Genomic DNA, 26,476 nt, shown 5'->3' with positions numbered 1-26,476 from the left:
TATTGTACACTCAGGAAAAAAAAGTACAAATCAGTCACTTTGGGCGTAAATAAGGAACAAAAGTGCACTTTTGAAAAGGTACTGCCCCAGTCACAGCTTTAGTACTTTTTCCGAGTATTAAACGGCAATAACAGCTGCACATAGTCTATTATTTTATTTGAGAGTGCGTGTTGTTAATATTATGCACATAATAGGCTATATGCTATATACGTACTGTTATGCTTTGATCATAAGGATCATATTGGAGGCCTAATAGCTGATGTGCGCTTGTACTGGCCGTTTTTGTGGTGTTGTTTTGTTGAGAGCAACCAAACGTCGACATGATTGGTTTACAGCTCAATAGCTATAAAGAAAGAACGTGTCAATCACACTGCTTGAATTTACAGCTTCATAGACACGAGACCATTGACCTCATTCTTACTTCTTAATTTAAACCGACCAGAACATATATCAGGATTTATTTGACATTATAATTCTGAATTTTAGAGTAAATTCCTTTATATATTTTAATAAAAATAGTATCTTTTCATATTTATATAGATTTCAATGCACGTGGGATCAAACTATGCCAAGAGGGTATTTGGGAAATAAACGGCACAGAGCCAGAGTAACACCTCGCTACACAACACACCCGATAGGTTCATCACAGTCAAATGTCACCGCTTGGCTCCACGTTAATGCGTATGTCCCCGTATCATGTTTATATAGTAGTTAGTACAGCTGTTTGGGTGAGAGAGAAGCGAGCAATGTTAGCAGAAACGAGCCTATCTTAAAGTGCAGTGCAGCGGAGACATTTGAGGTGTTACTGTGATATTTTATGAGAAGTGCCCATTTAATATCTCAGTCAACAGCTGAGCTTTCATTTTTTTGATGGCTATTAAAATGAAATCTAATCGTTTAAATTGAAGACTAAATCTGTTAAGGAATCAGACAATTCAGTGTTTCTGTAATTCTTAAAAAAATAAAATAAAATGTTTATTTTATTTTATAAAAAATAAAAAAATAAGGAGAAAAACTTAACTTAAAAGAAGCTAATCTTCTCCCAAGATCAAATTTATTTAGCATATTTTAATATTACACGTGTGATGTATTTAATAGTGTATACAATAATCAATCCTTTGCATATTCTGTTTTAAAATGATATTTGTTATTTACATTTAATATTGCATTTCATACTTTTATTTGCACACAAAAAAAAAGGTAAAAAATAAAAATAATAAACCTGAAGAAAAAAAACAACGTTTTATTCTATAGGCTACTATTGAAATTTCTTCTTGTTGCATTTTATTATGGAATCATGTTTTATTCTATAATATAATTCTGTCAATTTTATTCTATCGTTGCACGTTTCCAATATATATAAAATATATATTTAATGTAATCTCGTGCACAGTAGCATTATCCTGAGTAAATGTTTCCAGATCGCTGCCACCTCCATAGGCGTCTCTGCTGAGGGAAGTGACGCAGGGACTGGTTGGGCGAAAATAAAACCCCGCTCCGCTTAAAGCTGTGATGATTGATGATGTCAGGTGTTCTGTTTCTAATTAACGTTTAAATTAGGCCAAAGAAAACCTTTCGAATTAGCGCTGCTCCGCTTGAGACCGTCCGGATCCTCTCAGAGCGGTTTTGGAGAAGAGAGATGACGGGATTATCTTTAGAACTAATAATGCTCGCGCATTTGAGAGAAATGTAACACCATGTTCAGCTTCGGTTTCTCTACCCGCCCTCCGTGGGGTAATGCGAATGTGCTATTGTTGGCGCTGAAGGGCATCATTCTCCCGATCAGAAATCCTATCCTTCCACATTACATTAATACCCATGTATCATTTAATAGGTTTAGCAGCTTTCCTCTGACCTGACATTCTGAGGTGAACCAATTTGTTAAGGACATTTGAAACCCGACTGGACTAATAATAATAGTTTATTGTTGTTGTTATTATTATTATTATTATTGCGCATTTAACTTTTTTTTTTTTTTTTTACAATAAGCTCATTCAACTTCCTTGAAGACTTACATTATATATCTCTCTCTCTCTCTCTCTCTCTATATATATATATATATATATTCTCTTCCATTGAATTTAATTCATAAAAATATCTAGAAACCGAAAATGTCACTTAAATGAAATTTACAATTGCTTTGGTGTATTTTGTGTGCATGGAAATATTGTAAAGCGCTTTGGGTGTACAGCAATACACAATAAAGCGCTATATAAATGCATAATTCATTCATTCACTCACTCATTCATTCATTCATATATATATATATATATATATATATATATATATATATATATATATATATATATACATATATATATATATATATATATATATAAACTGCAAGGGTGTGACATTACTGTAGACTCATTAGCATGTTGTGTGTAGTCTGGTTAGATACATTTGTTCAGTGCATTGTTGCTCATTTGCCGTAAAATATTCTATTATAGTTTGGCTCCGTGTCGCCCACGTCGAGCGTTCTGGACCCGCTCTAATAGAATGTCGTGCTGTTTTACTGCTCGTGAGCTGTTTGGCTCGTTTCAGTCCCTGTACGGATGTCACCATATGGTGCTCTTGGCACAGACAATGCGATATTCCTGCGAACTGGCCATACATCGCCAATGACTCGTGTAAGAGAGACATCTATCACCCTAATCGATTATTGAAACCCTGTTAAATATTATCAGATGTCAGCATCGCCACTTGTTTATTGCCCAATGTTTTACATTTATGGGGAGACCACCTAAATATTCACTAGTCTAAAGGCCTCAGCGAGGTTTAAGAGAAAATTACCTTTGTTTGGTACTGTTGTATTGTTTAGCGAAATAAGCCTATCTGTGACGAAATACCAAATGATTTTTGTGCAGATTTTTTTTTTTTTTTTTTTTTTAGAAATAAACCAAACAGCAAAAATATCAAAAGCGAATAGGCTACATCTGAATGTTGTTTAAAATATTCGTGAGTAGATCATAAAAATGAAAATCTTAATAGCCTAATAGCCGTTATATACAACTATATATAGGCTATATATATATATGAAGAGTTCAGATGCAAAAGCCTCTAAGTGCCGTCTGAAAGTTTCTTCTAAAATTGGCATTTTTGTGTAGGTTCAGTAATTTCACTTTAATGGGAATTAATATGTTCTTTTCATTGTCATTAAAGTGAAATAACTGAACATAAACATAAGAGCCTGATAAAAATGCCAATTTTAGAAGAAAATTTCAGACGGCACTTAGAGGCTTTTGCATCTGAACTCTTCACATATATATATATATATTCTACTTTTGTTAAAAAGCAAGCTGGAAAAAAAATCTCGCATAAGTAGTTCACTGTTGCACAAAGAAATCACGAAATGCGGTGCAAGAATGTCTGGAAAATGTTTTTATTTTGTTGATCTTTTTTTTAGGTCAAGTATCATTACACCAGTCATTGTTCTCTTCTATTTCGTGTTTTCCTAAAGCAAGAACACGATTTCTTCTTACCTGCATCTTCATAGCAGGCTCACTGCGCGTGTCCCACGAGCATCATCTGAAATAAAGTCCGACGCGGAGCGGGTGAGAACAGCACTGCTGTAAGTCTGCTGCTCTCTGTTCTTTACCCACGTGCATTTTCACAAATTCATAGAATGGCACTGTGCTGCACTGACTGAGATGTCACGGACATATTTCATGCTGGTTCTCTAGTTGTCCTCAGCTTAAATTTAAACCTTCTCATAAATTCTAATACTATTTAGAATATTAAAATGTGGAACTCCTATTTAAAAAATCACCCTTTAAAACAAATCACACTAGTCAATTCTGCTTTAGGCTATTAGGATATTATGCCTTTGCTAAATTTCTGCTACATTAAGAATTAATAAAAAATGTCCCACCAGCAAAATGTATACATTCTAAAAGCTTAAAACAACTGCTTGTAAAAAAAAAAAAAAAAAAACAAGTCGATGCTATTGGCAAAACCAACACTGAAAGCTATATAAAAATACTGTATATTTATTTTTAACAATACATAATTGTTATCCACATCTGAGCCGCTTTGCCTATGCAGTTTTGCAATCAAGCCAAAAATATAGCCTATATATTTTTTATAGGACTGAAACAATGACATGTCTTGCATTCTGATCTCGTATGACAGCAGATAGCCTACACGAGATGAAAATCATGCTGTCATAACAGCCTCCAAAACTGCAATAATCTTGATATTACAGTAGTCTTTCCCATGTTGTTCCGCTATGGACAGCCCTTGTATTCTAAATGTTCATTAATGCCTTGTCGAATGTTTATTTTATTGTTTTATTTGTACTTTACAGTATACTTTGTTGTTTTTATTATTCTGAAACTGAAGATAGATCCGCAGACACGTTGACATATAGAGAAGTCTAGTACTGGTGTTAATGAGAGCACTCTCCCTTTTCAGGGAGGTATGGTGGAGCACGTGGTTTGCCCTAAGTGGGAGTGGGATGCATCAACAGATGCATAAACATCCCGAGCCATCTCCCCTCTCTTTAAACTTCAGGGGGAAACTCCTCCTATTCTCGGTCCAATTCATTATTATGGTCTGGCCCTTTAAGACGGAGCAGCGGGTCAGCAAGTAGTGTAGTGTTTCTCTAATTGAACTTCACAAAAGCAATCAACAAGAACTCGTTAGCGGTTGCTTGCTGTTTTGAGCCTCCTTGAGACACGGCTACACATGCTGAAGATCTTCATGGAGCAGCTCAGAGAAGACTGGAGCCGCATATGAGGACTAAAGTTCGGGTGGCTGTGACGCCTGAAGCATGGTGCTTTTGGAGAGCCACTTCAGACTGAGGAAGAACAACGATTCTGTTTAAAGAAAAAGGAATAGACCAGGCGTTTGTATGCATAAACAAGATTGAGCGAACTAGGTGACTTCTATTCGAAATAGTTGCTTGGGACTGAGATGACCTCCAGCTCTAAAGACATGAAGGCAGGCTCCGTTTTGCAGTCCAGCGGCGAGGAGAGGCGGCGGGGTCCCTTGGACCAACTCCCACCTCCGGCCAACTCCAACAAGCCTCTCACCCCGTTCAGCATTGAGGACATCTTAAATAAACCCTCCGTCAAGAAGTCCGTCGGTAGTCAGTGCCCTCCGCGCGTGCTGGAAAAAGTGACCGGCTCGAGCGCGTCTCGGAACGGGATCAGCGCTCCGTCCTCGCCGTTATGCGCTCTGGAGGAGCTGGCGAGCAAAACATTTAAGGGGCTGGAAGTCAGCGTTATACAAGCTGCAGAAGGTAAAATGTTTAGTCTTTTTTTTCAGGGGTTTGTTGTTTTACATTCGGATTGTGTTTACGAATTAATCTTCGAGTATTAAACGCGCAAATTGAAGTTAGTGGCACTTTTGGAAGTGTGTTAGCGGTAGCGAATAGCGATTATAGGCTATATGTGGATTTTACAACTGATGTCGAATGCATAGGCTATTTTATATGCATATTATATTTTATATGCAAATAATATAAAGTAGCCTATATATAAATACACATAGGCCTATTTATCATATTAATATATTTCTTAATACATTTTTTAATGTTAAATTTTACCATCTTGTTTCATCCCCGCCTATTTTTGTTATACACATTTTCAGATATTAAATTGCTCCGTTTTTTTTAGTTTATTTAATATATATATATAAATGTCAGTGATTCCTCGAGTGTGACTGTCAGTATTTCAGGAATGTCACCTACCCCTCAAAAAATGAAAGATTCTTCGATTGTCAAGCAAAATAAACTCCCTCTTGTTATCAATAATAATTTTCATTATAGGCCTATTGGGCTTTTGAGTTGCTAAATTGTTCTTTGGGGGTTAACATATCAGTAAGCTGGTTCACGATACTTTAAAATGCCAGTAAATAATGGTTTGAACCAAGTTCTTTGTAGATCTCAAAAATGTTCCAAACCTTTGTTTTCAGAAATACAGCTTAGCATGATAGAACGCACCGTGCCTTTACAAGAATGTTAAAGAGAAAGATATCATTCATGTTCACTGGACACATTTACTGAAAACAGTCCTCGATCGTGACGTTCGTGTTGACATTGCAGAACTGTCTTAGTGGGTCACGCTAACGGTTAAGGTCGCTTGTAATAAGATTGAGGCCAGTTCTGTGGCGTGATAGGCTGCTTGATTAACACATCAAATATTTCGAATTTACTTGGCAATCAATAGTTCAGATGTTTTGGAAAGTTTCTCCCCCTCTTTTCAAGAACAGCTGTTATGCAGCTGGAATGAACAACTGCGGCCTATCACATAACACAACAGTGTGTACACTCTTAAAAATAAAGGTTCTAATTTGAACCAAACAGGATTTTGCAGCCCGATTCCAAAGGAGAACCTTTTTAAGTTCTGCAAAACATTTACTGTCTGCTATGGTTCTTGAAAGATCCTAGAATCCAAAACACTGATCTAAAGAACCTATAATGTAACATTAAAGACTTTTTAGTCTCCAGAGAACCAAATATCCACTCAAGAACCATGTACAGCCAAAAATAGGACCATCGAAGAGCTTCCAAATAACCTTCAAGAAGAATGCTTCACAAATCAATAGTTAATGTGCATTTAAATAAAGGGAAATTAAACTGCATTTTGCTGTAGGTTCATATTTCAGTTTACTGAATGAGCATTAGCTTTACAGTGTCTGGGAATGACTTACTGATGAAAGTTATTCTGAATTGTGACCCACACACGCCACCTGCGTTATTCCTGTCATGTGTTCCTGGAAGTCAACTCTCCTTTCTTTCCATTTAAAGGTCGCGAACATCTCAACGCCTTCGGCCAAAGACAGGCCTCCAAAAAACGACGGAAGTCCCGCACGGCCTTCACCAACCACCAGATCTACGAGCTGGAAAAGCGCTTTTTGTACCAGAAATACCTGTCACCGGCCGACAGAGACCAGATCGCACAGCAGCTGGGTCTGACCAACGCGCAGGTCATCACCTGGTTCCAGAACCGACGAGCCAAGCTCAAGAGAGACCTGGAGGAGATGAAGGCAGATGTGGAGTCTCTCAAGAAAATCCCGCCACAGGCATTGCAGAAACTGGTGTCCATGGAGGACGTGGAAGACCCTCACGGTGGCTCGGGGCCCATTTCTCCCAGCCTTTCCCCAAGAGCCTTTCCACAGTCCCCGTCCTCGTCCAGAGGCCAAACCACAGACGAGTTCTCAGAGGAGGACGAGGAAATCGAGGTGGACGATTAAAAGCAGGCCCTTGTTTTCAGAGAAGGGCATTTTTCACAACTTTTGCACGGACTCTGCGGAAGAACTTGAAATGCAAGGAAAGTTTTGTGTCTCCCTTATTTTTAATTTATTGAAAGGACCTCTACGTTCTGATGTCCAGATCGAAGACATGGTTTAAGGAATACGTTTTCATAAGATCTGAGAAATGCTTAGAGATAAATGGTACAGTATCAAGACTGCAACATGTGTATGTACATTTTAAGCTTTATTTCTCGATTTTCGAAGGAAACGTGTGCAATTGTTTACACCGTTCAACACATTTATGACCGCTGTAGAAACTCTATGCCAAAAGTGATTTTCAATTAAATTCTCAGCTGAATAGAATTATATATTTATAAATGATTTCAGAAGTCATCAGAAAGTGAATTTATTCAATTTTGTTTCTACATTGCAATTGTCAAGACTCATTTCCCAAAGTTTTACATTATATATCCCAGTTCCTTGCACATTTCCTACTGGCATTATTAACAAATTATTACAAAAAACTAAATGTATGTCCAAAACAATGCAAGGGCAAGGTTGTGTATATATATAACAAGTTATGATGCATCTAACTCGTTAAATTTATTGTAACATTCTATTTAATCCTCATTTATGTAAATAAAGGGTATATGTAATTTCACAATGTTTCCTTACCTTGAGTCAGAGTTTAATTATGCACATGCTGAGCTGAATCATAAAATAATAATCTCCCTATAAACCCTGTGGATATAGGAAATCTAATTGTCTTTGCAAGATATCGACAAATGTTATTTTTGTTATTTTATATTTATTTTTACCGACACGTTATTTTATTTTATTTTTTTATAGGCCTATACATAATTATGCCAAAAAAAAAAAACATTTTTTCCACCACAAATCATTCTCTCTTTTTTTATCCATTATTTATTTATTTTATTTTTCATCGGTAATTTAATTGCAAAGTGGTTGAAAACGGTTTCGGAAACGTTTAGGACCACCTAAAATTTTAAGGCAGCGATTAAATTTAAGTTTAGGCCTACTATTTTAGTAGCATGATTTTTACAGTGTAATAAGGATAAGCTGCCATGCATAAAATGTTTTATTTTATGCAAATGATTTTATGGCACGCTCTCGTGGAGTTAAACAGCTGACAGAGGCAGAGCACTTTTACACATCGTTCCATTGTGTGTGTTAAGAAGAGTGTTTGTGTGTGTTAAGTTCTTGATGCTTAATTAGGACAATTGAACAAGGTTCCCCCTCTCACATTGTCACGAGGACAGCATAAAGCTTGCTTTCCTCCTCGCGCCATATGGTTTATGAATCTTCTCTAACACAAACTAGTCAACATGATTGATTAGGTTAACCCGCCTTTGAGTGCGCAATAACAGTTTCAGTCGGTCGAGCCCAAATAATACCCCACATCTGTGCCCGTGTGTTAAAAACGCCCATGAATAGCAGATGATTTGCATGCGGTTCCTAATGAATAAATCTCAATAGGAAGCCGGTGGAAATGGGGAGGATTGTTGCATCCTGGTCTGCCGAATTTCTTTCGGCCCATTTGTGTCAGTTGTGAGCAGATCAAGGCAGCAGTTTTGGGGCAGCGAGAAGATGGAAGTACAATTGGCCTAATCGCTTGGAATAGTTGGGGTTGAAAAGTCAAGTAGATTTTTATGAGCGCTTTGTGGAAAGACTGACCAGAGAGCCGGAGTTCTCAGAGCTGTCGAGGCAGCGGCACATTCTCGTGCTGTTTTGTGTTTTCTGCTGCGATTGAAGTCCGCACAATAGCTCAAATGCTTCGGGTTCTTAGCGAGAGTCGAGGTGACTGGAATTTGATGGTATATGAATATGAATGCGGTTGGACTATGACGACTGAAAGCCGTGATTTCACAGTGTGAAAATATTCGAGCTAACATATCCAAGCACGTTAAGAGCTCTGAAAGGTCCCTTGGACGATAGATCAGTGTTTCACTTTAGACAGACAGATTCGCCGTGCTAAATAGAATTTCTTCAAAAAATGTAGCCTACAGAGTTAAACTTTTCATTAACGTAAAAGGCGGTAAAACATAGTTTTTAGTGGATTTGCACACGGACAGGCGTATGGAAACGCAGTGTGTGCTTTGTAACATATGTTACTAACAAGTCCATATTAAAATAATTAGCCTGTACTGTTTTCATTTAAAGTCTTAATAATGGAAAAACTCAATATGAAAAACGAATGCCAGAAATAGTAATAACAGCCTAATAATAATAATAAATCAATTAATGCTTACAGAAACGTAGCCCACTTCATTATTATTGAATGTTATTTAACATCATCATCATCTTTAGGCTACATTCGTTAAACATTTGTTTAAGATTATTATCCTAGTTACTATAAAGGAAAAAAACGAATAAAATCAAACATTTAGCCATGCGCTTGAATCTGTTTTTTATCAGTTTTCGACGTTTAGGCTATTGTAGCTTTTTTTTATGCAATCGCGGGGGGAAAAAAAGAAAAGAAAAAAAAGTCTAAATTATATTAGAGGCCTGTACAAATGACGTGTTACATTTTATTTCGTTTCCTTCAATGGTTATATTTATATGCGTATGTAAAATATAGGCCTATGTAGCCTATGTTTCATTTAAAATAAAGTAGGCATATATGCCTAATTACGAAAATGTACATAACAGGCTACTGCATTTACTTAAAAAATATTCAATGAAAGCAGAGCGGAGCAGAGTCGTGTGTTTTAATGCATAACATGATTGTATTCTAGATGATTTAATGCAATACAAGAGGAAAAAAATAGCCTACTATTCTTATTGCGATAATTCTACAATTTGTTAACAAAATGGCACAAAGTAACATTATTGTAGGCCTACATGTTTGACCAGCAAAATAATTAGCCAAAGTCATCTGTAAATCTGAACGAATTTATTGTGGTAAAATAAATTTGGTCTTAGCTATTTGGTCTAAAGAACAAATACGCGGAGAAAAAAGTTGTAAAATATGTTTGTTTGTTTGTTTGTTTGTTTTTAGAAAGAAAAAAAAAACACGACATTGTAGCCTACAAAGATTACCTGTTGAAGATAAAAAATGTAAAATGTATCTGGCAAATAATAAAATGAGAAGAAATTTACGTGGCTTAAACATAGCCTACCCGAGCATTTCCCCAAAATTATATTGATCAACAGAACATCTATTGATTTTTATGTCTGACAGTAGGCTATATTTTCTTTTCTCGAGACATTTAAAGCGTTTTTCAATCACAACAGTTACAGCAGAATTACTTTCCCGTCATTATGATGGTATGATGAGTTTTATAAAAGCAAGTTTTTACTAGTAGGCTACTGCGATTCTACTAGACATTCTGCCTGGTTTGCATTGTATCTTCAGACCTCAACATATAATGTATTCCGAGATGAAAAATGCCTTGAGATGATCCTAATAAAGTCATCGTGAGGTGACTGAAGGAGATCGGTGTTAGTAAGGTTCTCTTGAAGAGCAACACTGCACCCTAGTGGTTCATTTCTTAAAACACTGGCGATCTAAATAAAAATTACCGTCTTCATTTCGATTTTAACAAGGCTATTCAAAATTTGTGTTCAAATAATGATCATATAATTTTTAATACGTTGCACTGAAGCAATTTAAGTTAACAACAACAACAAAAAAAGGACACACAAACATATAATACAAAATGCACCCAATATTTTTACCACTTAAAATTTATTTTCAAAAATACAAAACCAAAAAATAAGTATATATGCACAGAAAGCTATTAAAATAGAATATGTGAAATACAAAATATTTACACCAATTGATATTTTCACATAATCCTATCTTGTCCGTTTGTCTTTTATAGCATAATGGAGTACCAGTGGTTGTGCCTAAAAGAGAGACAAAGAGGAAAACATTAGAAGATGAATGAAAGGTTTAACAAAGTATCATCCTGTTGACTGACACTAAACAGAGACTGCGGGCAGAACCTCATCTGTCGCACTTAAAAACATATGAAGCATGGAATTGCTTGTACTAAATTCTCAAAACGCTTTGACGCCCCACAAACCATGAAACAATATGGAGAATAGCACTTCCATTCCATATTTTAGACCACAAGGCGACATCAGGCATATGGCTTCTCCTAGTACTAATAAATCTCTGCCTGTGATTCCCCTCAGAAGATTGTTTCAGTGAGTAAAACAGAGCACAATAAATCGCTACAGAAATGAAGATCCCACCTACAGGGAAAGGCAAACGGGCTGATAGTGTGAAAGAATGCGGTATGAAATTAGCTGGAGACGCTTGAGACTACGATACCTTTCCAAACCAGTGAGACAGCCAGAGACGCTTCATGGTCATGTGATCTGGGAGAGACTCGTTATTGAATAACATCTGGACCTGCAGCACAACAAAGAGCACACAATGAAGAGAGAAGACAACAGGGCAGGAGGATGGAAAAGAAAACAATGTGAGGTTTAGTTTAAAATCTCTCTCTCTAACTACATTTCACAATTAAAAATTGTCTTTTTAGCTGGTCGTCCTATTTGAATTTTGATTCTTTCTATTATAGAATAGAACAACAAATCATACATGCATTTGCATAATCAAAAGTTGTCTTTTTGTCTAATGCAGTGTCAGCTGTAAGCTCAGTGAAAGAAAATAGGTGAATTATTTAGTTTCCTACTTCATTTTCAACAGAAAAGCACATTCACACGTACTATTTTGTATACTGAATGAAGTTTATACCAGGTTGAAATTGCATATAGTTAGAAATAAATAATTATTTAAATTAGTAGACCAGAGGCCACAAAAACATCATGAGATGCCATTCATCTAAAATGTCATTTCTATTAATACGTCATTAATAGCATTTTAATTCTATTTCAGCGTATTTAATACTATTTATTAACAGTCTATTAGTGTTTATAGTAGTTGTAGTGTAAATTCAAAAATGTGTGTGTGTGTATATATATATATATATATATATATATATATATATATATTAGTGCTGTCAAAAGATTAATCGCAAACAAAATAAGTTTGTTTACATAATATGTGTGTACTGTGTATATTTATTATGTATATATAAAGACACACACATAAAGAATATATTTACATGTATATATTCATATAAATTATATAATATATAAATATATTTAATATATAAACGTAACATATTTTTCTTAAATATATACATGCATGTGTGTATATTTATATATACATAATAAATATACACAGTACACAAACATATTACGTAAACAAAAACCTTTATTTTGGATGTGATTAATCGTTTGACAGCACTATACATAAATACAGACAGACAGACAGATAGACAGATAGATAGATAGATAAAATAGGAATGACTGAACTGAATGTGATGTAAAACTTTCTGGTATGTAAAAGTAAAAGCAATGGCTCTATAAAACAAGACAAAAAAAAAATAAAAATCACACCTGATGTTTTTCCACGTTAAGGCGATGACATAACACTTTCCTCAGATGTCGTACCTCAGCTCTGACAGAACAACGCACAAATTTCTGCTGCAGTAACATAACAATATAAAATAAACAAATGTATCATTGCTTAACCAATGTTAAGGTTTTCTTGAGAATTAATAAATGTACATTCATATTCCTTCTTCGGCTGTTGTCTTACCTGTAGTGTTAATTTATTTTTGTCCTTCCCAGAAAATGATGAGCTGTAAAAACAAGATTAAATTATAATAGGATTCTTTTGAAAAGAAGTCTCTTATGCTCACCAAGGCTGCATTAATTTGTTAAGTAATACAGTAATATTGTGAAATATTATTACAATTTAAATGAACTGTTTTCTATTTAAATATATTTTAAAATGCAATTTATTCCTGTGATGCAAAGCAGAATTTTCAGCATAATTACTCCAGTCTTCAGTGTCACATGATCCTTCAGAAATCATTCTAATTTGCTGCTCAAAAAAAATGTCTTATTATTATCAAATGCTGAAAACAGTTGTGCTGCTTAATATTTTTGTGGAAACCGTGATTCTTTTTTTTAAAGGATTCTTTGATAAATAGGAAGTAAAAAAGATCAGTATTTATTTGATTTCGAACAGAAATCTTTTGTAACATTACAATTGTCTTTACTGTCAGTTTTTATCAAGTTAATGCATTCTTGATGAATAACAGTATTAATTTTTTAATCTTATGGATCTCAAAGTATAAAAAGAAAACTAATGGGGGAAACACCATAAGGTTTAATGCTGTCTTCCTACCTTTGCCTCTCCAAACATAGAGAGACCTGTTCGTCGTATCTGTAGAAATGAGCTTTGGAGTGGTCAAAGCTTGTGTAGGGTAATCCCGTATTATCTGGAACCGAATCTACGAGAAAACACAAACATACTCAATAACAATCTTAATAAAATCAAATCAACAGCAGCATCTATCGACATGGTGTCACTTACCTTCTCCAGACGGCTGTATGATGCGTTCGAGACCTCGTGACTGATAAAATTCTTTAATTCGTTTGTCTTCACCTGAGAAAACCAGATGGATATTTAACCATGACTGACCAGAAGACAAACAGACACTCGGGTTTAAATGATCCCGTTCTTTGTACTTACTCTCTTGTAGACCTGGGACTAGCTTGTAGACTATGTCTTGCATAACTCTGTCCAGCTTTAGATTCAGCAATGGCTGTGTTTCATGGATTTTGATGTTACACATCGGACAATACTTGCTGGTCTGGAGATACTTCACAATGCAACTCTTACAGACTGCAGAGAGACGGGGAATGAAAATGAGTAAGTGCAAAACTGCTCATGAATTTCTTCTGCATATGTTAAACATGATAACTGAGAAGTAGGCTGCTATAAATCTGTGTTCATTTGAGAGTATGTTATTGGGAGAGAAATCAAGTACACAACACTTACATGTATGGAGGCATTCTGTGATGGTGGTTGCGTCGATAAAGTATCCTGCACAGAGGTAGCACACAATGTGTTCATTTAGGTCCTTTATCTTTATTTTAACTTCTTCCTGTAAAACAAACAGGTAGTTTGAGATCACTGTGACATTCTGCATTACTGTTTCTGGAGTGGTCCATGAATGCATATCTATAGTGCAAATTGTTAGCCCATGTAATAAGTTTATCTTTGGCGTCCTCATCTGTCACCTTGTGACAGCCCAGTCAGTTTGGTAAAACTATCATTCATAGCTGAAAAAAAATTAGGTTTGACATTCCAAAAGACTTATTTTGGTGAGAAGAACTCTTGAAAACATGTAAAATGTGACAAACAGAGAAAAATACATCCATTCTATAATTTCTATTTAGCCTACACATACAAATAGTTCAATCAAATCTAAAGCCGCTTCAGCAGTGTCCTGTTGTAACGCACTAAAATTGAACTAAAACTATGTTTTTATGACCACGTAATTATTTGAAAGACTATGTGGATTTTCGTATTTTTCATTTGATAAACAGCAGGACTATTATGCCAAAAAGTAACAATTTAAAACTAAGGAATCAATAGGATAATGTTTCATGTTCAAGGATAATGTTCAATGCAGATATTTTGCAAATTTCCTACAGTAAATATATCAAAACTTAATGTTTGATTAGTAATATGCATTGCTAAGAGCTTCAATTTCCCAATATTTAGATTTTTTTTTTTTTTTTTTTGCACCCTCAGATTCCAGATTTTTAAATAGTTGTATCTTGGCCAAATATTGTCCGATCCTAACAAGCCATAGGAGACATCAATGGTCCAGGGTCACACACGTGCATGTGTGTGTATGAATGTGTGTGTGTGTGTGTATTTCTTTTAATTAAGTACCTCCTCTGATATGGAAAATAATGGATTACAAAAGTAATTTTTTTGTACTATTTTCAACTATTTCCATGCACGCGCTTCTTATTGTGGTGCTGCATAAGCGCGCTTCACTTTTCAGGGAGTCAGGTGTCATTTGTAAACAAGCCTGCCATTGGCTAAATATACCAGAGTAAATAAATACACGAGTGCTGGTTTAATATCAATCACTGCCAGGACTGCAAACCACTGCATTAAACAAGGACTCGAGGTCGAAGAAAACGACGGGACAAGCATTTGATCATAGGAGTTACATTACGTCCCATGACTGAATTCTTAAGTACAAGATGCATTTTCTGCCACGCACGTTCAACACGGACACGCGCTGCCGATAATGCACGCGGCAGATCATACGGATGCACTTGTTCACTCATCAGGGCCAACCAGCATTAATAAACATGTGGGATATCACAGCGCAGCACGCGACGTGAACGAGCACCGTTATATTCCTGCAAAAGCGCACAAAACTACCCATTTTATTAGTGTGCTGAATGTTGGAGTTGGGAAAAACTACAACGCAAGAGATTCGACTGGGACAGAAATGACAAGAAAAACCTCGCCACGGAGAACAAAAACACAACCGCTAGACACAGTGGATTGATTCTTCGCAACACTCACGCCTGCGCAGACACGCAGCAAGGTCTTGCGCTCCATCTCTCGGCTTTCGCGCCACACAGATCGCCCCTCTCGCGCGCGTTTATAGTAAGCGCGGGAAGCGCGCGGCGAAAGACGGGGCCGCTGAAGCGATTTTGGTCCCTTTCACTCACCTCGTTCCGTAAAGGGTCCAGCTTGTAGACGTTCTGCAGCTGATTTCTTAGCCGCATAGCTATCGCCATCGGACCTTGATCCGCCATCTTTGGGAATTCTGCATACTTCCGGGTAACGGGAGAGTGGGTGAGTTCGGTCGCTGAGAGGCGGGGATCATCTGCTGGTGTTTCCATCCCCACGCTCTCTCATTTCCATCCCACACTGATATTATCGTTGGGTGTGTGCAAACATCTTTCTAAATGACTCCGTCAGAGTTTCTAGGCTAACATTAGGCTTTTTTATATTACATCTTATGCGGATGAGTTTAACTTTTAGTATCAGCAACTTCTGTATGAGAGTGACAGGATCATAATACCAGTCTCAAATTGAGTCGAATACAATATAACCAAATGTTCAAGACTTGAAGGGACAAAATGTATAAATTTAATAATCTGTCAGTGACAACCCCATATTGATCAACCACTTTTTGACATGTCGATATAATAAAACAGAAAATCAAGACTGATGTTACTGTCTTGATTCTGAGACCTTCATGTGTGACAGATATTTGGCTTTTTGTTTTCTCTCACTAAGACTAAAATGCAAACCTACTACTCTAATAATCCCAAAAACATGGTAAGCCTATTGCAACATAAATGTTTTAGTATTTTTTTTTTTAACTTATTAAATGAATAATCATTTCATTAGAATGCCACAATCAATTAGAAGTTCAATTACAGTGGAATACTACCTCAATGCCATAATTAAGTTTCGAAAATGAAAACAGCAGTAAGGGATAAATTTACAGACAGCTCAATTATGGATTGTTGATCATTCGGCTGATACAACATTAGAATGTTATCTTTCCAAAACAATATTTGGTGACAAGAACATTGAAAAACAGTGTTGTGATACTGTGGGACCTCTTGAATGGATCATATCCCTCAAATCGTCTTTTTCATGTTAACAATAGGTATGTTTGCCGTATCCTACTTGAGTTGTTTACATGTAGCCTAGTTGTCTACTTGTTCTAAAATCTGTAAAACAGATTGAAATTATTTTCTGATTTAATCAACAGAATATCAGAGATGTTGTATACAGAGCTTGAGTTGTATTTAACCAAGAACGTTCCTTCAACACTTTTAACTGTTTATGCAGTCAAAAGTGCAATGTTGCTGTGTAACCACTAGATGTCCCAATTTACTTTAATGTAGTTATCAGGGATTGCTGAAACAAGTGAACAGCCCACACTTGTTCTTCAGCCCAAAGTCTGGTTTCTGCTCTTTTTCATGACTTCTGGAATTTAACAAATGCAAATTCATCATTACTGCTTCCAATTCAAGTTTATTTCAAAACACAGTTTTATGTGTTGCAGCATCACACTTCAGTAGTACCACACTGATATTACTTTGTAGTTTAAATTGGAGATGCAAGTACAAGAAACAAATTTTGTAGATAGTTAGACTGCACACAGACATATTCATTTACCAACTTATTTCCTCATTTTTCTTCTTATAAAATAGTATAGAACAAAGTGTCTGCATGTGCAATCTCATTTGAACTAATACTGTCTCATAGGTGGTCTGTTTTGTCTTACCTGTCAAAACCTATTAGAATTAATCCTGTTTTCACCTGTTTGGACTATATGTGTACTTTAACACAAAAGAAACAACGTCTCGTCTTGACTGTGATTGTGATCCTGAATCAAGAAGTGTTTTTAACTGAGTAGAAATATGAATTTATGACACTGCAAGTCTAAACCGTGAAGTTGTGTTCTGTTTTAACACAGACATCTGATGGGGTCATCGCACATCTGAGTGACAGCACCTGCCTCCACATACAAATCACGCCTTTGGGGCGGACAGAGCACAACCACAAGCTCTGACGATAGCTGAACACATCAAAGAGAAAAGACAGAGGTGCCGAACCCTTTGGCGCACCGTGGCATTTATTTCTTCACCGTATCTCAGACAGTTTATGGACACTAAGTCCTTCTCTTGTTGCCTTTTGTCTACACACCTATCAAATCCTTTCAGCTTTTCTCCCTATATCTAAAATAAAATAACGATCTGATTGTTTCACTTGCCAGCCAAAGGCTATCAAAGTGAAGAAGATAAGGTAAACTAATGTCCAATAGCTGGAGTCGTTTCCATTGGATCGAGTTCAGTTCAGAGGGAGATATGAGAGGGATGTTACAGAAGTTTTAATGAAAACATGTCACTGAAATCACAAGGCGATACAATATGTTTCTTGTTGAGATTCATTCATGTGAGGGAGAAGAACCAGAACATGTTTTACTAAAGCAATTGCAATTGCCGACCGCCTTCACCCTGAATTGAAGCCAGATCTTGATAAGTGGAAACAATCCGTCTCATTGATTCATTATAAAGCTGCTTTATTTTCCTCACCAAGATGTGTAAAAGCTTACACAGGATGACTGAAGATATGTATCCAGTAGAGTGGGTTCTATATTTAAATTATTTGACGAGAACTGCAGAAAACTTGGAACAAATGGTCTTAGAACAAAACTAGAAATGTATCGTCTGGTATTCCAAAGGGATTCCACAACACTTATCTGAGATGCTATTTCCTCCTGAATTAAGGGATTTAGTATGTCTCCTGTTGGCAAAAAAGTGAGTAAAACGAGAAAAGAAAAAGAAAAGACTGTCATGCTGATTTCAGTGCCCCTGGCCTAGACCTGTTCACCCAAAGCTCCAAAAACAACCAAACAAACATCCATACCGGATAGGAGGCTCGCCTGCCAAGTCATGCCAGAGTGAGGCCCTCTGTTTGGGGCACACAGACTTTTGCCTCCCCCTGTCCCAGAGCAATCAGAGCATGTAGGGACGGACACCGAGCTTTTTGTTTTCGCCTGCTCCAGCAATTAGCTGCCAAGTGGCAAGCTAATGAAGATAACCCCCTCCAAGCCCTGATCAGCAGCCAGGGTGCTGACGACAGCTCAAAACACAAAGACTCTTACGGGAAGAAGAGGGGGTAGTTTAGGACCATTTTATTGTTATAATTCTGATTTATAAAACAGATTGTTAAAACTTTAAATTCTGATCCGTCAAGCCTTATTTAAAGAGTTGTAACCTTATACAACGTGTGTGTAACTGTGACTGCACATCATTTGAATTCATGTTGCATAACAGGTTAACGTTGCTGGCTGATATATTAAGCCCTTAAAATTACAATAGCTCTTTATTATATGTTTTCTTGTATGTAGCAGATAAAAAAAAAAAATAATTATCTAGAGTAACAAAAAATGTTGACGTCGTTTCAATATTTGACATCATTTGACTAAACCGAGTGTATTAACAGGCTCTTTGAATCTGTAGTCGGAGCCACTGAACTCCATCAGCTCCTATACCCTGATGAGTTAATTGACATACTGGCTGTTGAATAGTGAATGAGCAACTGAGTTGTATTTCTGTGACCTGGATAACTGAACTGACATAGAGTGCACTGCACAATGATTAACAGTCCTGACAACACCCATTTCACCATTCTTCCTATTATGTTATACATCTCATTTTTCAATTGTTTATTTAAATATTTACATACTCTCATGTGGTTAACAAGACAGTCCATAAAGATTTGGATTTTGATCGTTTTAAAAATAATTAGCAGACAGCTTTTCCCACCAGGGGGCGCTAGAGCCGAGAATTGAGGCCTCATGGGCAGCTGATTATTCTCAATTATTCTGTAACTGCAGTTCACCTAGACAAACTGCCCCTGTCTGTATGTCTATTCTCTAATGACTGGCAATATTCCTGTAATTTGGGTGTGTCAGCGTATCCTGTCTGGTACAGTCTGAAGCCATTCAACCTAGTGTGATCAGAGAGTGTGGGCCAACTAGCTCTAAAAGGTAGGCCATATTAACATTCAAAATGCATGTTTTAAGCAGACACTTTTTTTTTTTTTTTTTACCAGTGCAGTTTACAAAAATATATGTTTTGTTTATTATTATAGGTACATTTTTGGAACACATGATATCAATGCAGTACTGCACAGAACCAACTCAGGCGGAGTACTAGATAAAAACAATGAAAACCAAACTAAGAAGACAGGTAAGCTCTTGACACACTTTGCATTTTGTATACATTTATGTATATTTAATAGAACTGGTGTATTTAATGGTAAATGTCCAGAAAAAAAAAAAACCACCAGAGCTATCATTAAAATGTCACAAAATATGAACTTTTTTGTAGTGTATGAGATATCGATGTGGATCTCAAATTGAGAAATTCCACTATATGTAATAGGATTATATGTGTAGGATTAACCAGAATTTGCAAATATTTATATAATGTATGTGTATATAATAACATACAATACAAATGTAATTTACATATTTATATATTTTTAGAATATATAGTAATAGGTGCATTAAAGAAAAGGATTTAATTGTACTTTGTCAAAGACTGTCACATACGAAAAGATTAATTAAATTGAGTTTTCAGTGCCCCGTGTAGCCCCATAGGACTTCACTAGTGGCTATGTATGCATTCTGTTTTCATGGTAACGTCTCAAAGCAGAGTGGATTGGGATAGGGTACAAACGATGGCCCTGTCTGATTTCAGCCTCTGGGGAACGTACTCAGGTGGTCCTAGGTGTGAAACTGACTGCTGTAAAGACAGGGTACCTGTCAAGACAGGCTGGAACCATGCCCAGAGTGAGGGGGTTGAAGGCTTTTTAGGTTTTCTTTTAAAATGTCACAATACTGTCATTCACTGGTTGATTGCAATCAGACCAAATTCAACTGGTTTAGTTGAACAGGCATGAAAGTTGAACTGATATAGACTGACTGAATGTTTTCTGATGCTTATTCTTAACTTTCCTCAGGTAGACAGAAGAGTTCACCTCAAAGAACCATTTTTGACCCATCTCTGACTGGTTCAGTCTTTGAATGACACCTTCAGTAGTAGAACCCAAACTGACCTCTGCATGCAGAGATACCGGAAAGATGATGTTTTCATCCATTTAATTAAAACTAAACTCAGTAAAAACTCTTGTTCCCAATAAGTCATTCAGTTAAATCAATGACAGGTCTGGGGCCTTTGTCGGCGAAAGACTGAGCTTTTTGGTCTCAGATGAACTGGCATGGCATTCACGCCCGAAACTCCTGTTTGTTCAGAGGAGCAGCAGCCGTGCTAGCCTGGCACGGCTTCACATTCCTTCAGAACTGGCTCATTCTGGACTTGGCCCAATATAAAGTAAATTTGAACAGAGAAGTACCTTTCACAGGTGTTAAGACTGATGCAGCAGCCAGTTCAGAAGGGTTCTCCTGAAAGGAATCAACCAAATGTAAACACCTCAGAGATGCCGTGCTGTAACATCCTCATGGGTCAGTGGGTTTGACTGGCATTGTTTTGCAAAGTACAGACAACAAAACAGCATTGTGGAAGACTCTAAAAGATGTTGTTAGTCTTTTATTGGATCAATCCAAACTTCTGTCGATTTCTAAAAAACAATGTTGACTCATGCTTTTGTTTGTAAAATGCACATGCACTTACAATGGAAACCTACTCAGAGTGTTTTAGAAGCAGATGGAAAGCTTGGATAATTGTAAAAGCACTCAGTGAAAATGTTTGTTATTTTAGTTGTAAAGTTGTCTAAACCGTGATTTTGATGTGGGTCTGCATTTATCTGGTTATATATTACCAGCGTAAATTCATATGGGTGGAGTTTGCTTCATACGAACAGTTCTTTGTAAAGAGTTACGTCATGTCCCTTCCATGTCTTAGCTGGTATCCTTGTGTAGATATCAAGTGAAAATGAGAAACTGCATGTTTTGAAGCCTTTGATAAATCAGGTTAAGGTTTTCCTAAAGATCGTAACATGACACGCTAGTTTCCGCTGTAATTACTGAATGGCTGGATGTTCCCCCATTGTTATCTGCCATGGCAGTTTGAGATCATGCGGGTGCAACTCAAAGCCGTAAGATGGCAAGCGGCAGAGTCCGTGTGCAAATCTATCCCCACTAGTCCATGCCTAAGCAGTCAGAAGGGCTCACCAAACAGCCCACGATGACGCGAGAGACGCCAGCACCCGATAAACGCTAATCAGGAAGCTTGACCGCCCGTGAGACGCCCACAAAACATGTAGCAAGCTGGCAGAGGCAGATAGTGGCCGTCTTTGAAGATTCAGTTATATTCATTCAGAGTTTTGGCTCTTGAGGAAAGCTTTGATAGAGTTACAAAAAAGGCTGGCAAACCCTTATACCCGCTCTACATTAAGGAGAGGATTGTTTTGGAGACTGTATTCTTCTGTCTGGTCTTCTTTCAACCAACATGCAGGCATTCTTTCATCTTTGGGTTACATCTTTTTGTTGGTAGCATGCAATGTTACTGTGCTGTTGTCGACTATGCTGGAAAGAGTAAGAGGGAGACAGACAGACATTGAAAATTCATTCATTTTTGGATTGCATTTCTGAGTATTTCACTTCCAAACAGGATGCTGGCCCTCATCATTTAGATCAAAGAAGATTTGAAGACCTTTTTGGTTTGCTTGTCTGTATAGCTGGGGCATAACAATCTAAAAAGTGTGTGTTTGAGACAGGGCTGTGCACCGTTCAAAATTTAGTTGAATTTCAATTAGTAGATGCTGAATTGCAATTCGAATTTGAATTTAAGGAAGTAGAAATAAGGTGAATTGAAATGTAAAGAAATATATATTAAATTTTTACTAGTCAAGGAAGGTTTAAAGGCGAACTTTGTATGTTGGCTTGATAGAGAGCCTTATTTGAAAGGGGTTTCCTCTTCCTGTCATTCCAATTGAGCTTACTGTGGGGTGTGGCCAATTAAATTCCAATTCCAATTCATAAATTGAAGAGGAGTCAATTGTTCAATTCTGAATTTTCCTGAGTTCTGAATGCAAATACAACCAGACTTTTGTTTTCTCTTAAAGCTGTTATTTTCCATGGCTTGCTACAGTTTTCTTTACCACTAAGCAAAATGCTAAAGAGTTCAAAGAGACACAAAAATAATTATTATTGCCCAAAATAAGTAGGGACAAAGTTATAATTTTAAAAGTAAGGGAGATTATTCCCCCCAGTTGTAATGGTTGATATGCCCTGCTTAATACTTGTAATAAAGTACAGCATTGATCTAATGCAAAAGAACATGTGCAGAGCAGGCATTTTTAACCAGAGGATAATAGCATAGCTGTGCATGAATCCATTCTGTAATTAAGCATAACTTATGTGCTCTCTTTTTCTCCTCAAGTGCAGCACAGGAAAGGTGCAGGTGAGAATACTTGAGACAGGGAGGACGCAGATCAACCTGAGGAATTATGTCTGCTCCGTGAAATTGAATTTAAAAATGAAGGCATAAATAATATAGTCATGTCCACAGATATCTTCATCTCAGTAGGATATGTGGCAGACAAAGCACTCAAAAATCACACGCTGAGGCGCGCACACACAAACACAGATAAGGTTGTCTCAGTGCCTGAAAATTAAGAAATCATTAGAGCCATTCATCATTGTGTTGGTGGGGAAAAAACCTTACTGCTTTAAATAATTACTCTGAATCAAAGGCTAAGTGCAGAGAGATCAAAGTCAGGCATTCTTGAGTAATCCTCAAGTGTTGCAAATCTTCGGTAATCTACCTTGCCAGGTCCCCACTGTTTGACATGTCTTTACTGTAGAAAAGGGAAGGGTGCCATTAATTACTGCTTTGCTGTGCAGTTGTTTACTTTCGTTAAACCTGAGTGCTGCTTGATTTGTGGATCACCCTGTTTATAGATCACCCCCGTTTTCTTTGTGTTTGCATGGACATTCACACGATCAGTCTGCTTAGCATGATGTCTGTGTTTGCATTAGCGTGTTTGTCTGCTTGTTGCAGGAGTTAGTAGTGTGTTTGCGTGTGTGTGTTTCTACACCGGGGGAGTGAGGATGAGATTAGCTGTGGACTCGGACAGTTTACTTTTGTGTCGAAACGTATTCTTAAAAAAGTGGATGAAATTGTGCAACGGTGTGTCCCTCCCTCACCCTAACCACTGCCAATCCCCCCACTAAACGCCCACCATCATCACCACCTCCAAATCCCAGCGTTGTTTGAATTCACGGCAGAGTCAAGGAAGTTAAGTCGTTCTTTGTCGATGATGAACCAAACAGAGGCTTGTGCACAGGTAGTTTAGGCCTTTATCTGGTAATTCTGAGACACTCGGTGCTGTAGTGACTGAAGAGTCACTCCTTCACAACGTGCACTGGTGTGCTGGCAAACTCATGAGCCAACTGAAGATTTGTGAGTGGGTGGAAGGTCTTTAATTTTCCTGCAGGTCCTGATCAGGGGGTGGATCAAAGTTACAGAGAGATTAAAGGACATTGGCGAGGCGAACGGCACACGGAACTCTTTCCTCGCATCGCTCTAATCCAGGCAGCAATCAGCAGAGCGCTGGACCACATGGGAAATGGGGGAGCCCCATCGAGATGGGAACAAGAGTTTAAAGGTCACATTAGAAATCCAGTAGATTTCTTAGTCATGTGATGAACGACACAGCTAGATATACACAGACGGCCGCTGAATGATCTATGAGCCCCTTGAGCTATCGATGAATGTAACTTGGCCAGTCAGTTGAACAGGATAGAACTGATGAAGCACTTTGAACAGTCTATCCTGGTCATTGACCCCTATTTTAATCTCAGTGTCTACCTCCCATATAGCCACATGTGCAGGATTTGGCCAGAGAAGAACCCTCATCCCCGCCTGAGGAGGCGGGAAAGGGGATTCTGACCGCAGCGGTGAGGTCATCTTTAGCGGAACCTCATTTTCCTTTAAATTACCCTGGCTGATGACCTCGTCTTTTCTTGCAACAATTAACTCTGATTTGCTCATCAACCGAGCAGAAAAATTACCGCAGGGCAAAAAAACAAAGACCACATAGTTAGCCAGGGCTGCTATCTCCCATCAGGGCTGGGACACTTCTTTGAACGTCACCGTTTGCTTTGATTGCAAAGTAGATGCGCTGCTGGCTTCCCTCTGTCAGACGGAGGACGACTTTGAATCGGGCGTGAGGTAGTGGCTGCTAAACTTGACACATCCTACAAAAACACACTTTTATCTCACTTGTCTGCATGTCTCCTGACTTTATTTTAATATCTATATTTTTTCAAGTGTTTACGCAACATTGACGTGTGTTGACAGGTTCTTTTTTTCCATGAATAGGGCGTTGGAAATAAGTCATCCAACAATTTCGGACGTCATCTCAAGATGGAAAAAGAAAAAATAAGAAAAGGTTGCTGTTGTAATGAATGACTCAAAGATTTATCACTAAGATTCGTAGTATTGTTTTTCCCAAACTAAGGCCAGCTCATTTGCATGCTGTAAAAGCTGAAGTTGGTATAAAAAACAACACCCAACTCTATATAAATAAATGGATAGTATTTATCGGATAAGAACTGCCTCATGGTCAGTGATTAAGTGTGCTTTATGGCGTCCGTGAGTGAGACGGGATTTCTGAGCTGTGTTTGAAAGGACATTGATTTCCCATTTGGCTGGTGTGTTTGGTTCAATCAGTTACAGATATGTGTGAAGAGCTCAGCCAGGTCAAGATATACCCAGCAGTTCAAACGCTTGCTGAGGAACACAAGATTGCAGGGTGGAGTTTATCGAGGTAAACCCATTAAGTTAAAAGATGATGAAGTAAACGGAGTGCAAAAGAAATGTGGGATCGATAACGTTCCAAGCTTAGTTAGACCTCTGACCCCTGGACTCTGTATTCATAAAGGCGCTGAAACTTTCTTGAATTGTTTTAAAAGAGAGGGGAGTTCAGAACAGCACGGTTGCTTCCATTTTAGCTTCTTGTCTGCTTTGGGTTGCGATATTGTCTTTAGAGAGAAGCTGGGGGAAGACCCTCCTGGACACATCATTGTCTGAGCAGCAATTAAATTTTGAATTACTCCGGTGGGGGCAGCCAAACCGTCTGGAATAGAACTGCTATGCTTGCCAATAGAGTTGGACGTTCTTCAGCTTTGATAACACCTGATCTATGTGTCAATATTTTACCTCTACTGTAAGTGTTAATCGCCTCTTAGATGTGAAATGATCTCATAGTGGGTTCCTCGAAATCGTTCAGCCCACCAGGATGATACTAAACGTCTGTGATCTAATAGCCTAGGCTATTGTTTTATAATCCCATTTTATTTATCCATTTTTTTCCATTATAATGTATTGTCTCTGTGTTACACAACTCAAATTAACCTTGAATTTTTCAAAAAATAATATAAGTAAATTTAAGTTGATTTTAATCAAGAGTTTCTAGGTGTAGTTAGTACAAATAGAAAATCAAAAAAGGAAGAATATGATTAATTGAGTGTTCTTAAGACCTCAAGGTACACTCTTAAAAATAAAGGTGCTTCACGATGCCACAGAAGAACCTTTTTGTCTAAATGGCTCCATAAAGAACCTTTAACATCTGAAGAACCTTTCTGTTTCACGAAAGGTTCTGTGTGGCGAAAGAAGGTCATTCAGATTATAAAAATGTAAGAAAGAGATGGTTCTTTAAAGACCCTTTGACTGAATGGTTCTTTGTGGAATCAAAAATGGTTCTTCTATGGCATCGCTGTTAAGAACCTTTTGAAGCACCTTTATTTTTAAGAGTGTAAGGATGTCAGGCTGTGAATAGAAAGGGAAATGTTACCATTTTTTCTTGACCAGAAGGGGGCAGTGCAGAGCAGATGCCATCCAGCTTATTGGTTCTCTG

General features: G+C 37.4%; 2 protein-coding genes and 1 long non-coding RNA gene across 3 annotated transcripts; 2 read left to right on the top strand and 1 right to left on the bottom strand.

Annotated features, from left to right (window-relative positions):
* The first annotated feature begins 4,587 nt into the window (after positions 1-4,587).
* On the top strand, positions 4,588-7,790 carry lbx2 (ladybird homeobox 2). Its single transcript, XM_058798398.1, has 2 exons — positions 4,588-5,242; positions 6,752-7,790. The coding sequence occupies exons 1-2, from the start codon at positions 4,915-4,917 to the stop codon at positions 7,195-7,197; spliced, it is 774 nt and encodes a 257-aa protein (XP_058654381.1). The 5' UTR covers positions 4,588-4,914; the 3' UTR covers positions 7,198-7,790.
* A 3,103-nt stretch (positions 7,791-10,893) lies between these two features.
* On the bottom strand, positions 10,894-15,982 carry pcgf1 (polycomb group ring finger 1). The gene is made up of 9 exons (XM_058798323.1): positions 15,790-15,982; positions 14,087-14,192; positions 13,778-13,930; positions 13,619-13,690; positions 13,430-13,535; positions 12,836-12,878; positions 12,634-12,720; positions 11,498-11,578; positions 10,894-11,067 (listed from the first exon to the last, which is right to left on the bottom strand). The coding sequence occupies exons 1-9, from the start codon at positions 15,961-15,963 to the stop codon at positions 11,017-11,019; spliced, it is 873 nt and encodes a 290-aa protein (XP_058654306.1). The 5' UTR covers positions 15,964-15,982; the 3' UTR covers positions 10,894-11,016.
* On the top strand, positions 15,777-25,920 carry LOC131553573 (uncharacterized). The gene is made up of 5 exons (XR_009274212.1): positions 15,777-15,916; positions 17,559-17,688; positions 19,563-19,637; positions 19,742-19,839; positions 20,615-25,920. It is a non-coding gene; the product is annotated as an uncharacterized LOC131553573 (long non-coding RNA).
* The last annotated feature ends 556 nt before the right edge of the window (positions 25,921-26,476 follow it).

The sequence above is a fragment of the Onychostoma macrolepis genome, chromosome 14, assembly GCF_012432095.1.
Source record: "Onychostoma macrolepis isolate SWU-2019 chromosome 14, ASM1243209v1, whole genome shotgun sequence".
Classification (NCBI taxonomy): domain Eukaryota; kingdom Metazoa; phylum Chordata; class Actinopteri; order Cypriniformes; family Cyprinidae; genus Onychostoma; species Onychostoma macrolepis.
The sequence above is the reverse complement of the archived record's forward strand: the minus strand, read 5'-3'. Positions and strand labels throughout refer to the sequence as shown.